At 41.5% G+C, this 15822-nt stretch overlaps 1 protein-coding gene across 5 annotated transcripts in view; it reads right to left on the bottom strand.

Annotated features, from left to right (window-relative positions):
• Window positions 1-220: 220 nt before the first annotated feature.
• The window catches only part of LOC5571227 (G protein-activated inward rectifier potassium channel 3), an 80132-nt gene continuing 64530 nt past the window's right edge, over window positions 221-15822 (bottom strand). For 2 of the 5 annotated variants that reach the window (XM_021851313.1, XM_021851312.1), the window contains exons 2-4: window positions 2189-2463; window positions 1341-2123; window positions 221-845 (exon numbers count right to left, since the gene is read on the bottom strand). In XM_021851313.1, coding sequence (XP_021707005.1) covers window positions 505-845; window positions 1341-2123; window positions 2189-2463 — 1399 coding nt within the window. In that variant the 3' untranslated portion in view covers window positions 221-504. Of the gene's footprint in view, window positions 1198-1340; window positions 2124-2188; window positions 2464-2532; window positions 2643-15822 lie in introns of those variants that run through there. The other 3 variants (XR_002501615.1, XM_001653481.2, XM_021851314.1) reach the window with 3 other exon arrangements.

Genomic DNA, 15822 nt, shown 5'->3' on the forward strand with positions numbered 1-15822 from the left:
AATCCTAAAATGTTGTGAATTATAGAAGTTTTACGTCGTGTGATGGGGATGAAATTCTTTAGTGAAGGAATATTAGTGCTTCGATAAAGTAAACCATACATCAAGATTTTGTCGATTTTTTTAGAATTTTTCCTGTACATGAAATACAATATTTGAAGTCATTCAAGCCCTAAATGAGGATTTCTTTCAGTTTCCACTCTTCATCATCACCATTCTCTTGTACCATTAAAATATCACTTGATTTATTAATCGTCTGGTGTTTTTCTCCACTCTTGGTTGGTTAATACTCATAGTTTCCTACCTAGGTCTTAAACGCTAAATGATATCGTCCATTTTTAGTACTGAATTTGTTATCCTACTAGCTAAAGCACTTTTTGATTCGATTACAGACTGAGTTGTTGGGAATGTACGCTACGGGTAAAATAAGATCTTTCTCAACAAAAAGGGCACGCGCACACATACCCAAGTGCGCCCATCCCCCTCCCCCTTTCCCTGGTGGTTGGTTTAGGAGTTGGTTCGGCTTCGGGCCCTTTGACCAGCGACGTAGCCCGGAGGTTCGTTGATGGCCGGCGGGGGTGTAGACGAGGGTGGTCCATCCTGAGGTGTCGGCGGTGGATGGGTTAGCGGCGAATCGAACAGATTGCGCAAGTTGTTCTCCAACTGCAGGTAGGATCGATTTCGCCGTGGAATGTTCTGGATGGTCAGGTAAGTAGGCAAGGGGCTGAGTCGCATCGAGCCCGATTCATCCTCCAGGTGGAATTGGCTGATGCTGTGCATCAGGGTTTCGTACTTGCGCTGCCAGCGTTTCTCCAGAAGCGTCTTGGACGAGATGTTGTCGAGATTATCTGCAGTCGGTATTGAGGGGGGGAAGGTTTTGGTGAAATTATTTCTAGTGGGGATCGTTTCTGATCGTGTGAGAAAACCCTTTTACCAGAACTGGACTTACTTTGTAGAATTAAATGAGTGAATGAGGTTCGTTTGCAACGCACTGTAGTATTTTTAGGTTTGGTTTGGAACGATTGGATGGGATGGAGTATGGGATTGAATGGAATAAGAGTTATGAAGGAGTCGGAGGAGAGATGGGAATGAGGAAGTTCGAGGGATGAAAAAGCACCCTTTTCCGGTCAATGCATGAGGGAACGACGACGACACTAGCACATTTAGACATCTAAGCAGGCGTTTGGATCGAATCCTCGGCTGGAACAGTACGAATGAAGAAAATAATAAAAGCAATAACCATCACGTTCAGCAAGCAAGCCATGCATTCAGTGTTACTAGGCAACACCAGGTAACCGAGCAACACACCAGCCAACTATTCCCGTCGCGGATCTTCTACTCACCGTTGCTTCTGTAGTCGTCCTGAATTTTGTAGAATTCGGCCAACTCGCGAGCAGAGCACAAAGGAGTGTCCACCTGCTGCGTTTCGTCGAACTTACTGTAGTTGATCTCATAGCCCTGGTTATCTTTGTTGTAGAACACCACGGGCTCAAAGCGATGACCCCACAAAATCTCCGAGTTGACATAACTTGATCTGGCTTGGGTGGACTGTCCGGTGGATTCAACCGTACCTTCCAGAATCACCACAATTTCGAATCTATCTTGCAGTAGGTCCGAAGCGCACATATTATACATCGGTGAGTTTTCGTTGATCTTATGAACAACGATCTGTGGCCAGATGAAGAACAAATCCGATCCACATCCATCCGCTCCTACGTCCAACTCTGTCTGGTACTGAGACAAGATTTCGCCCTCCTTAGTCGTCCGGGTTCGGATCAACTGTGCCCGAATGCTTGCCCCAATGATGTGACTCTTGCGCATATCTCCAACTCGGAACATCAAGCTTAGTTCTCCGTCCCTCTGACAGATCACCGCGTTCTTCGAGAACAGCAGTGTCTGGGTGCGATGCTTTGGTCGGGTCATCTTCGCAAACACGATTCCCACCATAAATGCCTGAATCATCACTCCGTAGATCGATTGGAAGCACATGATGAAGATCGCCTCGGGACATTCCTCCGTAGTCGTACGAACACCATAGCCGATCGTGTGCTGCGTTTCGATCGAGAACAAAAAGCACGAGGTGAACGACACGATGTTGTACACGCAGGGAGTCCACCCGACTTCAGCTGAAAAGATCAAAGCAACCGATTGATTTCAATTCTCAGAATGAGTCACAGTACTCGTCGCCTACCTTGATGGTCGGGCAGATGCATCTCCTCCAAGTCGCCATGGGTGAACGCAATCAGCCACCAGATCACGGCGAAGAACAGCCACGAGCCGATGAAGCTGAAGGCGAACACGAGCAGCGTCCAGCGCCATTGGGCGTCCACAAGGGTTGTGAAGATGTCCTGCAGGAAGCGCAAGTGTTGCTGCGAAACCTTGGAAGTGGAAATGTTACACTCGCCGCTCTTCAGGATGGCCCGCTTGCGGTACTTGCGAGTTGTGCCCGGCCGGAATGCTCGACTTCTGTAAAGGAGGGTTGGAAGGGAAAACGGAAGTTAGTTTTATGAGGTAAAACAATTTCGAGGTTATTACGATTCATTGCGACGAAGCGATCCAACCGCCATGGTGAGCTAATAATTCGTGGCTATTTGTTTCGTGGCTTCAAGGGGACGGATGCGATGAATGATATCAGAAGGTGCTAACTTGTTCCCATAGACAAATGGACGCTGCATTATAAGCAATTGAAGGTCGAAAACGTTCAGAGAATTTCACGTTTAGTGTAAACAAAAGTGAATTTGTTGTTTCATTCGTTTGTCTGTGGACATTGCGAACTCTAAACAAATAATCGAATCCATCAAAGGAGGCCTTCCTTCAAAATTGATAAGATAAGCGTTTTTCAATGGAAGCAAACTGCTTGGTTGTACCGATGATGGACCGTCCATTGTCAAATGGTAAATAAACACAGTAAACCAAAACAGGCTTCAAATGAGTAATATGCTGCAAACTGTTGCGGATAGAAATTGTAGCATTTTTGATTATTATTATCGAACGGTAAACTTTCAGCACTAACAAAAACTCCTTCCGGTGATAACCATGAAGATGCCGAGGTATACTCGGTCTTCAATAACAATGGATGTCACACTAATATTTATTCCCGCTCTTGACTGTCCTAGCAAGGACATGGCCGTCACCGTTATTGACGTCATAGAGTTTTGAATTCTCGAAACTGGACACTAAAGTTGATAAACTACTCCCAAGCTAGTGAAGTTTTCGGATGTATATACGGAAATTCTGAGGTGTGATTTGATGTGTTGTGGGAAGTATGCACTTGAACAGAAAAGTAAGTGGGAAATTTATTTGAAGGAATGGTGAAGAAAAGCATTTTTCTTCGATCGCAGTATGCAGTTGAAAAGAAATGTCAATTCAAATGTAGAAAATGTCATGACCATTTCTTCAACAGAAATGATTTACATTAATTGAGCAGAACAGCATGCCTTGTTTTAGGAACACAACGTGTCATCCCTCTACACCGGGCAGTGCATCTGCTACACCATAGTATGGAACACATTAAATACCATACCGTATAATGCAGCCCACAGACGCTCAGACGGTTTGACCAACATTGATTCCACCCCTAAAGTTAGTCAAACCGATTTATGTTGATGCAATTGTTTGACAGACTGTCAACACACCGGCTGTGCGGGAGAAAATTTCTGCGATTTTTTGGCCATAATCGTAGCAAGGATGAACAGATCTTTCAACATTTAAGTACCGGAAGAAATGGACATTGTTGAGGAATTCCAGCTATAAATCGCACGAAGTATTCCGGAAAAACTCTGAAATTATGAGAGGTCTCTGTCGGGAAATATTCTGAGTAGTCATCGGTATGAGAATGGCTGTTGGATTTCTTTCAAACATTCTATCCAGAATCTTTTCGTGGTTTATTATTTTGAAGTTTTTTTTTTCCAGAAATCCATAACTAATGATTCCACAAAAATTCTTGCTGGGATTCTACCAGGAATTTTATCAATAACTAGTGGTCCCTGCAAAGTTTGTCTTGTCCTCAAGTAGGCTGTTGAAAAATGCTATGAATCGTTTCATACAGAATGACAGATCCGTTCACTCTCGTTTCTCAAACTTTCCTGATGAATATCCTGGGATCTTTATACACACAAACACATCAGAACCCTTGACGGACAAAGCGGAGATAGAATCATCCAGATTCGTTCACCCATTCGTAAGCTATTTCGTGACATACAAACACCATTCTATTTTTATTTATATAGATAGATAGATTCTTCTAGAAATTTATCCACAGATTTAACCACAAATTCCTCAGGAATACTTTCAGGGGGCATTCTCCCAGAGATTCCTTCAAAGGTCCATCTACAAATTATTGTGATTTTTTCCACTGATTCCTTCAAAGATCAATCCAAAAAATTCCTCAAATACTTTTTTCAGTAATTCTTCATGGCTTGCTCCAAGGCTGCCTCCAAGAATCCCTCCAGAGATTGCTATATCAATTTCTTCAAAGATGCCTTAAAAAAGGGTTCCTCATTAAATTCCACAAGGAGCTGCTTCAGAAATTCCATTTCGCGAGAAATTCCTTCAAAAACTCCTACAGAAATATATGCAGAGATTTACTCCAGGAACTCTTACAATGATTCGACTCAAAATTTATCCAAGGATTCATCAAGGAATTCCTCCAAGGATTCATCCTGGAAGCCTTCAGGGATTCCACTAGAAATACTGCAAAAGAAATCTTCAAAACCTTCTACACGAGAAATCAGCAAGAATTCCGCTAGAGATTCCGCATGCAATTTTTCGAGAGGTTCCCCAGGTTATTCTCCGATATTCTTCTAGGGAATTTTCAATAATATATTTTTTTAAATTCCACCAGTGTTTCCTTCAAAGATTCTTCCTTGTATTTCTGAAGGGTCCTACGAGGCATTCGTCCTAGGAATAACTTCAATAATCTACAATAAATTTCTCCGAAGATTCCTAAATATTTTTTTCCATCAATTCTTTCCAGTATTGAAGGATTTTTCCTAGGCAACCATGATGGAACCCAGAATAACCCTAAACCAGAAGGATCCCTGAAGAAACCTTCGGAAGAATTATTGATAGAATCCATGACAGAACTTTTGATGGAATCCCAGAAGGTATTCATGATGGAATCCCAGGTGAAATCCAAGGCAGAACTTCTGATGGAATCTCTCGAAGAAACTCCCAATGAAATCTATTGATGAACTCCTGATGAAATCCCTAGAGAAATTTCTGTGCAAAACTTAGCAGCGCGTCTCAAGTGGAATCACCCAACCGGCTGTCCGGAAAAACACGTCTCACCTTCACGAGAGCTGGATGCAGAAAGAGGCCCAAGCCCAAAGTAGACATGATTGCACTGTGAAGCAGTGCTCGACTGCAAGTGCACACTCGCACTCAGATAACGTGAGTGGTACATCGGTGCTGCCGTTCTATATGTGTGATGCTTCTATCATCATTATCATCATCAATGATGTTATGTAATAGGGCGTGCCACACAGAATCATTTGAGAATCTCTTGATAGAATTCCTGTAAAAATTCCAGGTAGAATCTCTGAAGGAACTCCTAGTGGCAACCCTGGAGGAACTCCTGATAAAATCCTTAGAAGCTCTCCTGATGGAATCCCTGAAGTTACTTCTGCTATAATACCTAGAAGATTTTCTGATGTAGTCCCTAGAGGAATTTCTAATGAAATCTCTGAAGGAAATGCCGACGGGATCCCTATAGGAACTCCTGATGAAATCCCTGGAGGTATTTCTGATAATATGCAAGGAGGCACTCTTTATCAAACCCTAAGAAGGAATCCTGATGGAATTCCTTGAGGAACCCCTGATTTTATCTCTAGAGGTTTTCCAGGTGGAATCTCCGAAGGAATTTTTGATAGAATCCCTTAAGAAACTTCTGAAAGGACCCCTGTAGGCAGTCCAGGTGAGTTTTCTAAAGGAACTCCTGATGGAATCCCCTTGGGAACTCTTGATGAAATCCCAACATCCTATTGAAATACTCAGGGAAACTCCTGATGGAATCCCTACAGGAACTTTTGATAGAATCTTGGAGGAATTCCAGGTGGAATATTTAAAGAAAAATGCTAATGAAATCCACAAAAGAACTCCTGATGTAATCCCCAGAAGAACTCCTTATGTTATCTCTAGAAGAGCTTCTAAACGAATCATTATGGAATCTTTATAGGAACTCCTGTTGAAGTTTATGAAGAAATTAATGATGATCCCTGAAGGAATTCCTTATATAATCAATGGAGTAACTCCTGATAGAATCCTTGTAGGAGTTTCTAGAGATATTCTTGAAGGAAGTCCTGATGGAATCGTTGGAGGAACTCCTGATGAAATCTCTTGAAGAACTGCTGATGGAATCTTTATAGGTACTCCTGAATTCCTGATAGAACTCCTGATAGAATTGCTAGAGAAAGTCTTTATGATATCCTTAGACGAAATCCTGGTGGAATTTCTCGGGGAACTCTTGATTGAATCTCTGGAGGAATTCCAGGTGGAATCTCTGAAGAAACTCTTGATTGAATTCCTGGAGGCACTCCTGATGAAATCCCCAGCAGAAATTTGATGGAAGCCCTTAAGTTACTCTTGATCCCTATAGGAATTCCTGATAGAATCATTGGAGGAAATCCTGATGGAATCGTTGTAGGAACTCCTTATGATATTCCTAGAAGAAATATTGATGAAATTTTTCAAAGAACTACTGATATATTCTTTAGACGAACTCCTGATGATATATCTAGAAAAAAATATTGAAGAAATACCTCGAGGAAGTTCTGAAATAATCTCTAGAGGAACTGCTGATAGAAATTCTTGGTGAAATCTCCGATTCAACTCTTGAAGGAATCCCTGGAGGAACTCCTGATGATATCCCCAGAGGGACTCTGATGAAAGTCCCAAAGTTACTCCTGATAGAATCCCTATAAGAACTCCTGATGGTATCACTGGAGAAAATCCTGATGAAATCCTTGGAGGAATTTCTAAAAATATTGTTGAAGTAACTCCTATTGGAATAATTTTAGGAACTCCTGATGAAAATCCTAGAAGAACTCCTGATGGAATGCCTAGAGGAACTCCTGATAGAATCCCTGGAAGAATTTCAGGTGGAATCTCTAAAGGAACTGCTGATGGAATCCCTGTAAAAACATCTGATGGAATTGCTAGAGGTACTCCTGATGAAATCCCTTGAGGAGTTCCAGATGCATTCGCTGACGAAACTCTTGATGGAATCTCTGAAGGAATTCCTGATGAAACTCCTGTAAGAAACCCTTGAAGAACTCCTTATGTAATCCCCAGAAGAAATCCTGATGGAATTTCTTGATAAATTCCTGATAAAATCTCTAGAGGTACTCCTGATAGAATCTTTGGAGGAATTCCAGGCCGAATCTCTGAAAGAACTCTTGATGAAATCCCTGGATGAACTCCCGATAAAATCACCAGATGAACTCTCGTGGATGCCCTAAAGGTTCTCCTGATAGAATCCCTAGAGAAACTCTTGATGGGATCCGGAGGAAGTCCTGATGGCATCCTTCTGTTTATATTCTTGAAGGAACTCCAGGTTAAACCATTGGAGGAACTCCTGATGAAATCCCTTGAAAAATTCCTGATGGAATTCTTCTAGGAGTTTCTGATAAAATCCCTGGAGGAATTCCTGATAAGATTCCTGATGGAACGCCTGATAGAATTCCTAGAGGAATTCCTTATGATATCCCTAGATGGAATGGAATGGAAATGGAATGGAAATGGAATGGAAATGGAATGGAAATGGAATGGAAATGGAATGGAAATGGAATGGAAATGGAATGGAAATGAATGGAAATGGAATGGAAATGGAATGGAAATGGAATGGAAATGGAATGGAAATGGAATGGAAATGGAATGGAAATGGAATGGAAATGGAATGGAAATGGAATGGAAATGGAATGGAAATGGAATGGAAATGGAATGGAAATGGAATGGAAATGGAATGGAAATGGAATGGAAATGGAATGGAAATGGAATGGAAATGGAATGGAAATGGAATGGAAATGGAATGGAAATGGAATGGAAATGGAATGGAAATGGAATGGAAATGGAATGGAAATGGAATGGAAATGGAATGGAAATGGAATGGAAATGGAATGGAAATGGAATGGAAATGGAATGGAAATGGAATGGAAATGGAATGGAAATGGAATGGAAATGGAATGGAAATGGAATGGAAATGGAATGGAAATGGAATGGAAATGGAATGGAAATGGAATGGAAATGGAATGGAAATGGAATGGAAATGGAATGGAAATGGAATGGAATGGAATGGAAAAATGGAATGGAAATGGAATGGAAATGGAATGGAAATGGAATGGAAATGGAATGGAAATGGAATGGAAATGGAATGGAAATGGAATGGAAATGGAATGGAAATGGAATGGAAATGGAATGGAAATGGAATGGAAATGGAATGGAAATGGAATGGAAATGGAATGGAAATGGAATGGAAATGGAATGGAAATGGAATGGAAATGGAATGGAAATGGAATGGAAATGGAATGGAAATGGAATGGAAATGGAATGGAAATGGAATGGAAATGGAATGGAAATGGAATGGAAATGGAATGGAAATGGAATGGAAATGGAATGGAAATGGAATGGAAATGGAATGGAAATGGAATGGAAATGGAATGGAAATGGAATGGAAATGGAATGGAAATGGAATGGAAATGGAATGGAAATGGAATGGAAATGGAATGGAAATGGAATGGAAATGGAATGGAAATGGAATGGAAATGGAATGGAATGGAAATGGAATGGAAATGGAATGGAAATGGAATGGAAATGGAATGGAAATGGAATGGAAATGGAATGGAAATGGAATGGAAATGGAATGGAAATGGAATGGAAATGGAATGGAAATGGAATGGAAATGGAATGGAAATGGAATGGAAATGGAATGGAAATGGAATGGAAATGGAATGGAAATGGAATGGAAATGGAATGGAAATGGAATGGAAATGGAATGGAAATGGAATGGAAATGGAATGGAAATGGAATGGAAATGGAATGGAATGGAAATGGAATGGAAATGGAATGGAATGGAACTGCTGATAGAATCGTTGGAGGAATTCCAGGTAAAATCTCAGAGGTAATTATTGATGGAATTGCTGCAGGAACTTCTGATGATATCCCCAGAAGCCCTAAAGGTACTCCTGATAGAATCCGTACATTCCTATCCGATTGAATCCTTGGAGGAATTTCTAAAGATATTTTGGAAGGAACCTGTGATGGAATCATTGGAGGGACTACTGATGGAATCCCTTTAGGAACTTCTGATGCATTCCCTGGAGCAATTCCTGATAGGTTTCCTTATGGAACTCCTGATAAAATCCCCAGAGAAACTCTTTATGATAATCCTAGAAAAAATATTGATGTAATTCCTCGAGGAACTCCTGATATAAACTCTATAAAAACCCTCTTGAGCAATTCCAGGTGTAATCTCAGAACTCCTGATGGAATCCCTGGAGGAACTTCTGATAAAATGCTTAGAGAAATTTCTAAAGATATTCTTGAAGGAACTCCTGATGGAATCATTGGAGAAATTCCTGATGAGATTCCAAGAAGAACTCCTGATGAAATCGCTAGAGAAACTCCTGATAGAATCCATGGAGGAATTCCAAGCGAAATCTCTGAAATACCTTCTGATGGAATCCCTGGAGAAACTCCTGATGGAATCCCTAGATGAGTTCCAGGTACAATCCCTGAAGGAACTTCTGATGGAATCTCTTGAAAAATTCCAGATGGAATCCTTAGACGAACAACTGATGAAATCCCCAGAAGAACTTTTGATGGAATCCCTATAGAAAATTCCGATGTAATCCCTATAGGAACTTACGATGGAATCTGTAGAGGAACTTCCGATAGAATTTGTAGAATTTATGGTCGTGAGTGTGTTGTTGCAGCGCAGAATGGATTCCTTGAGCAAGTTCCCCAAACTGAACAACCGCAATTGGCAAACCTGGAAGTTTAGAATGGAAATGCTACTCACCAGAGAGGAACTCTGGTACGTCATCAACTCCGTGAAGCCAGAGCCGGTAACACCGTAGTGGACTAAGGACGACAAGAAGGCGAAGGCTCCGACGGAGTTGTGCATCGACGGCAACCAGTGCAGCCTTGTAATGATGGCAGCATTAGCGTTAGATGTCTAGGCGCAGCTGCAGAAATACCACGAGAAAGTTACCATTACTTCGAGAGACTCGCTGCTGAAGCAGCTCTACAATTTGCGCGAAGGAGGCAATCTAGGAAGCTACTTATTCGAGGTGAAAGACTTGTTCGCTTTGGAAAACACTTTGAAGATCGCCATGATCCTGAGGTGCCTTCCTGATTCCTACTCTGGATTGGAGACAACGAAAATTGTTTCTTCTGAAAAAAGAAGGAACATCTGCGTCGAAACTGTCGTCCACTCCAGGAGAAGCTGAAGCAGAGCGGTGAACAAAACTAGAAGAGCCACCCGAGAGCGAAGCAGGCTACAACGGAGCATTCGAATATAGTTCTTTTTCTTGCCGGTGAGGAGCAACCGGAAATTCACTGGGTGATCGATAGCGGTGCTACTCGACCTGAGCTACCTTAAGGTGTTAAGCTGTAAGACTTGGGTCCACCTTTCGGACATCAAGCTCGGAAAACTTTACAGCAAGGCGCTAAGCTGACATTCATCGGTTACTCCGAACAGCACACGGCCTACCGTTTTGTATATTTGGAAACTGAAAAGGATACGACTAGTCGCGATGCCAAGTTTGTCGAGCTAGAGGAGGAGGAAGCTATGTCGCATCAGAGGACCTTCTACGGACCACGGATATGAGTAAAACCGAGTATGATTGCAGCGCAGTCGATAGTGAACGTGAAGAGTTCTTTGACATGAGCTTGTCTCAAGCATTCCAAGAAAATCCGTTGGGGATTAAGATGGAGCCACCCGAAGAACCAGTTAAGCAAGAGGATGTTCCAGTGAGCGTTCCAAGGCTGGTAAACTTCAACGAAGCAACGAGAAAGCAAAATGGGCGAAGTGCGATGGACGACGTGCGATGGACGATGAGTACCAGTAGCGCAAGGTGAACGGCACTTGGGACCATCCGTCAAGATAGTAGTGGGTAGTCGTTGGGTTTACAAGGCGAAGTTGAACGAATTAGACTTTGATGAGGTGATTGCCTCTGTCACTCGCCACGCTACTCTACGTACACTTTTGCCGCTATTCGGAAGAGATGGTCTGCTTCTGCGGCACTTGGATGTAAAGACTGCCTATTTGTATGTTGACAACGATGAGGAGGTGTACATACGTCAACCACCTCGGTTACGCAGTGCGAAGCCAGGCGGAGAAAGTTTGCAGATTGCGTCGGAGCATCTATGGGTTAAAGCAATCCGCTTGGTGCTGGAACCAGAAGTTGTTTGAAGTATTGAAGAGCATGAAGTTTGTCGCCTATTCAGCGAATCCATGTTTGTTCACTATGATAAGGAACGGAATCAGAATTTATGCCATCGTATACGTCGACGATCTTCTCTTTGCTTGTGAAACTGAAATCAAGCGTGTCAAAGAGGCTTTGAGGAAAAACTTCGAGATAAGCTGGCTCTGCGAAGCGAAGCATTTCTTGGGTCTGGAACTACAGCGAGGCTCTGACAGAGTCTACAGACTCTGTGTTAAGGGTACCGTAATCCGGGGTATCATTGATCAGCGGGGTAACATTGATCGAAGTGACCCATCTCATGAAAAGTTCGCATAATCATTTATTGATGGAACATTTCCAAATCATGAATGGTACATCTCTTTCTTATATTCATCAGCTGATAAAAGTGAAGATTTTTGCGAAAATTGCGTTTACCTTATGCGTAAATTTGGCAACTTTTCGAAACATTGATTTCAATGGTTAAGGATGACACTACCAAACATTCATGTCTCACATAAGTTCTGTAACTGATATAAGCAAGGAAAATGCGGTTCTTTCTAAAAACGGCATCGCCGAAAACGATTCCGTTGCCAAAACTTTCATAAGAATGTTTCATGTTAAGAATGTAACTTTCCTTTAGGAAATTGCCTATCTTTAGGCGTATTCTGCTGTTCGACAAGTTTTTAATTTTAAAATAACTCAAAAAATAAATGACTTGTAAGCATTTGGCTTGCATATTCGGCTTCAGGGGCCATGATTTTAGTAGGTAACGACATTTTCAAAATTACCGAACGTTGTTTACATAGGTGATCAATGGTACCATATCAGACATATAAAAAAATCCCTTATAACATTTTTTTTTAACACGCTTAAACCTTTCAAAAAACAAAATAAAGTATATAGTCACGAGCTATGGGTGGCAGTACTTGTTTTAAAAATATAAAATTTGCAACTATTGCATTTTCGAACCAAATATTTAAGATATATTCAAAAAAATGATCAATGTTACCCCGGATTACGGTACATTGAGAAACTTGTTGTGAAAGCTGGATTGGAGAATGCGAAGGTAGCGAAGACGCCCATGGACCAGGGATTCCCCAAGAACACAGCTACGATCGGAGTCATGGAAGAAAGTACCGAAGCATCCTCGGAGCGCTAATGTAATCGACTTGCACTTGCAGCTATGTCGATTTTGGGGAGAGATTTGCTGCGCCGGCGGAAAATGACTGGACGGCTGCTAAGAGAGTCCTCCGTTACCTTAAGGGCAACGTCGACTGGAGATTGAAGCTAGGACGCGCCGAGACCAACGAGCTTGTTGCGAACTCGGACGCTGATTGGGCACACAGTACGAACGAAACCTGTAAAATTATAGCAGGTCGAGTGTAACAAAAGGACTCCATCATATAGGATAGATATTTATGTGCGATCTTAAAATTACATTGCTGCTGGTTTGAAAATGAGCTATAATTAGATACCGAACTAGATGAATATATAAAAAAAAGTTCTAAACGGGACTTGTAATCGCGACTGCTACACGCCCGAGCCCCTCTCGGCTGTCTCACCATCTTAGTAAGCGACTGACAAAAATTGAACACGTTCTGCGTAAAATGAGATCACAGAATCGCTTCGACGGTTGGCGGTTTCATCGAGAAGTGATTGAAAGAGCAGTCAACAATGCGGAGCGTTCTCTCGGTCGGGTGATTGTTGAGCGTGGCTGAGTTTGTTTTGTGGCAGATTCATGTAAATTTCTAGCGGATTTAACTGAAATATAGTTGGAAGGGCCCTGATTGGTTGACAGATGGTCATATTTGCTTGAGCTGTTGGCTAACGCTTGTCATATTCAAATGCCTGCCACAATTTTCCGTCGATGTCCAAATTGCGTGCTGGTTAATTTTCACAAATTTTTGCTGTGCAGGAGACCCACAAACTCGTAAGTCAATGACTTTATTTGCAACGTCCTTCGCTGGAGGTGTTATAACATGAGTCAGTCGTCGTCAGGACTGCGTAAGCATCATGTTACAAAAAGTTATAACAAATCTTATTACAAAATTATACCACAGGTTGTTATGATTACAGGACATGATACAATTGTGTTTTATTGTATGAAGAACATTTATCAAGAACGAGTGAGTTTGTTGTTTATATACGTAATTAACTGTGATGTCATGTTTTTTTCAGCTCAGACACATTAGCAATTTAAAAAACACCTTTTACTTCAAATGTACCAACAGCCTTAACGGTAGGGGCGTCAGGTCCATTCTGGTGGTTTGGCACATGTCTAGGTTCGATCCCCGTAATTGACTTGGTTTTTAAAAACAGTACAGTGAGAGGCAAAATAAAGTGCCCACCTTACCAGTTTTCGAATTTCTCTCATTGATTTGGTTCAAATTAAAGTTAACACACTTAAATCTTTTGTGATATTTTATTTTTGATGTTCTTTTAAAGTTGCACTTACGAAATTTTGATTAAAAAAAGAATTTTACTTAAAGAAAAAGAAAATCAATTTGTATTGAAAAAAAAGTAGTGACAAAAATAAGTGCCCACTTCCTTCTTGGCCCCAGAAAAGATGATTTAAGAAAAATAAAAAGCAATTTAATAGTTAATGTGTCCTCCTTTGGCCTTAAGGACTTGCTGGAGGCTCTTCGGCATGCTTTTCACCAGGTTTTGTAGGTGTTGTGGATCTAGTTCTTCCCAGGCGCGCTCCAAGGCTTCAAAATAATTATTTTTGTTGGTAACACCAGTTTTTTCAGGGGCCCAGATAGCCGTAGCGGTAAACGCGCAGCTATTCAGCAAGACCAAGCTGAGGGTCGTGGGTTCGAATCCCACCGGTCGAGGATCTTTTCGGGTTGGAAATTTTCTCGACTTCCCAGGGCATAGAGTATCTTCGTACCTGCCACACGATATACGCATGCAAAAAAATGGTCATTGGCATAGTAAGCTCTCAGTTAATAACTGTGGAAGTGCTCATAAGAACACTAAGCTGAGAAGCAGGCTCTGTCCCAGTGGGGACGTAACGCCAGAAAGAAGAAGAAGAACCAGTTTTTTCAACCCTGGCATCGAGAATCGCCCACAAATTCTCGATGGGGTTGAGGTCTGGGCTTTGTGGAGGCCATTCCAGCGGTTTAATCCGACAAGACCGGAAAAAAGACTTGGTCTTCTTTCCAGTATGCTTCGGGTCGTTGTTCTAGAGAAATATGAATTTCTCTTCAAGGCCCGTCTGGATCAGCGAAACCTCCAGATTTTCCAGCAAGATGTTAATGTAGGAATCTGCCATCATTATTCCGTCGATTTTCACGAGGTTTTCTACTCCACTCCATGAAAAACACCCCCAGACCATCACATTTCCTCCTCCATGCTTCACCGTTCCTTGGATGTGGTGCTCTGCATCACACACGAGCCCGCCGCTCTCGGTTAGACAGCTCGAGCTTCAGGAGCGCCACATCCAAGGAACGGTGACGCATGGAAGTGTGATGTGATGAAATGTGATGGTCTGGGGGTGTTTTTCATGGAGTGGAGTAGGAAGCGTCGTGAAAATCGACGGAATAATGACGGCAGATTCCTACATTAACATCTTGCTGGAAAATCTGGAGGTTTCGCTGATCCAGACGGGCCTTGAAGAGAAATTCATATTTCTCTAGAACAACGACCCGAAGCATACTGGAAAGAAGACCAAGTCTTTCTTCCGGTCTTGTCGGATTAAACCGCTGGAATGGCCTCCACAAAGCCCAGACCTCAACCCCATCGAGAATTTGTGGGCGATTCTCGATGCTAGGGTTGAAAAAACTGGTGTTACCAACAAAAATAATTATTTTGAAGCCTTGGAGCGCGCCTGGGAAGAACTAGATCCACAACACCTACAAAACCTGGTGAAAAGCATGCCGAAGAGCCTCCAGCAAGTCCTTAAGGCCAAAGGAGGACACATTAACTATTAAATTGCTTTTTATTTTTCTTAAATCATCTTTTCTGGGGCCAAGAAGGAAGTGGGCACTTATTTTTGTCACTACTTTTTTTTCAATACAAATTGATTTTCTTTTTCTTTAGGTAAAATTCTTTTTTTATCAAAATTTCGTAAGTGCAACTTTAAAAGAACATCAAAAATAAAATATCACAAAAGATTTAGGTGTGTTAACTTTAATTTGAACCAAATCAATGAGAGAAATTCGAAAACTGGTAAGGTGGGCACTTTATTTTGCCTCTCACTGTATATTTTTTTCATTTCTGTCGTTTTCTAAAAACAGAAAAAAAAACATTCGAGTAAACGTATATAGTTTTTACTCTAATTGTTTTTTTTTTTTTCCCAAAGCGGTGTTTGTAACACAATATGTTACAATTTTGATATGCTGTAGTGTAAAATTTCAGTTATTTTAACAACATCCTGCATCTATTGTACAACAACTGGTGTTACATAAAAAAGAACGTTGCT

The sequence above is a fragment of the Aedes aegypti genome, chromosome 3 (assembly GCF_002204515.2).
Source record: "Aedes aegypti strain LVP_AGWG chromosome 3, AaegL5.0 Primary Assembly, whole genome shotgun sequence".
Lineage (NCBI taxonomy): Eukaryota > Metazoa > Arthropoda > Insecta > Diptera > Culicidae > Aedes > Aedes aegypti.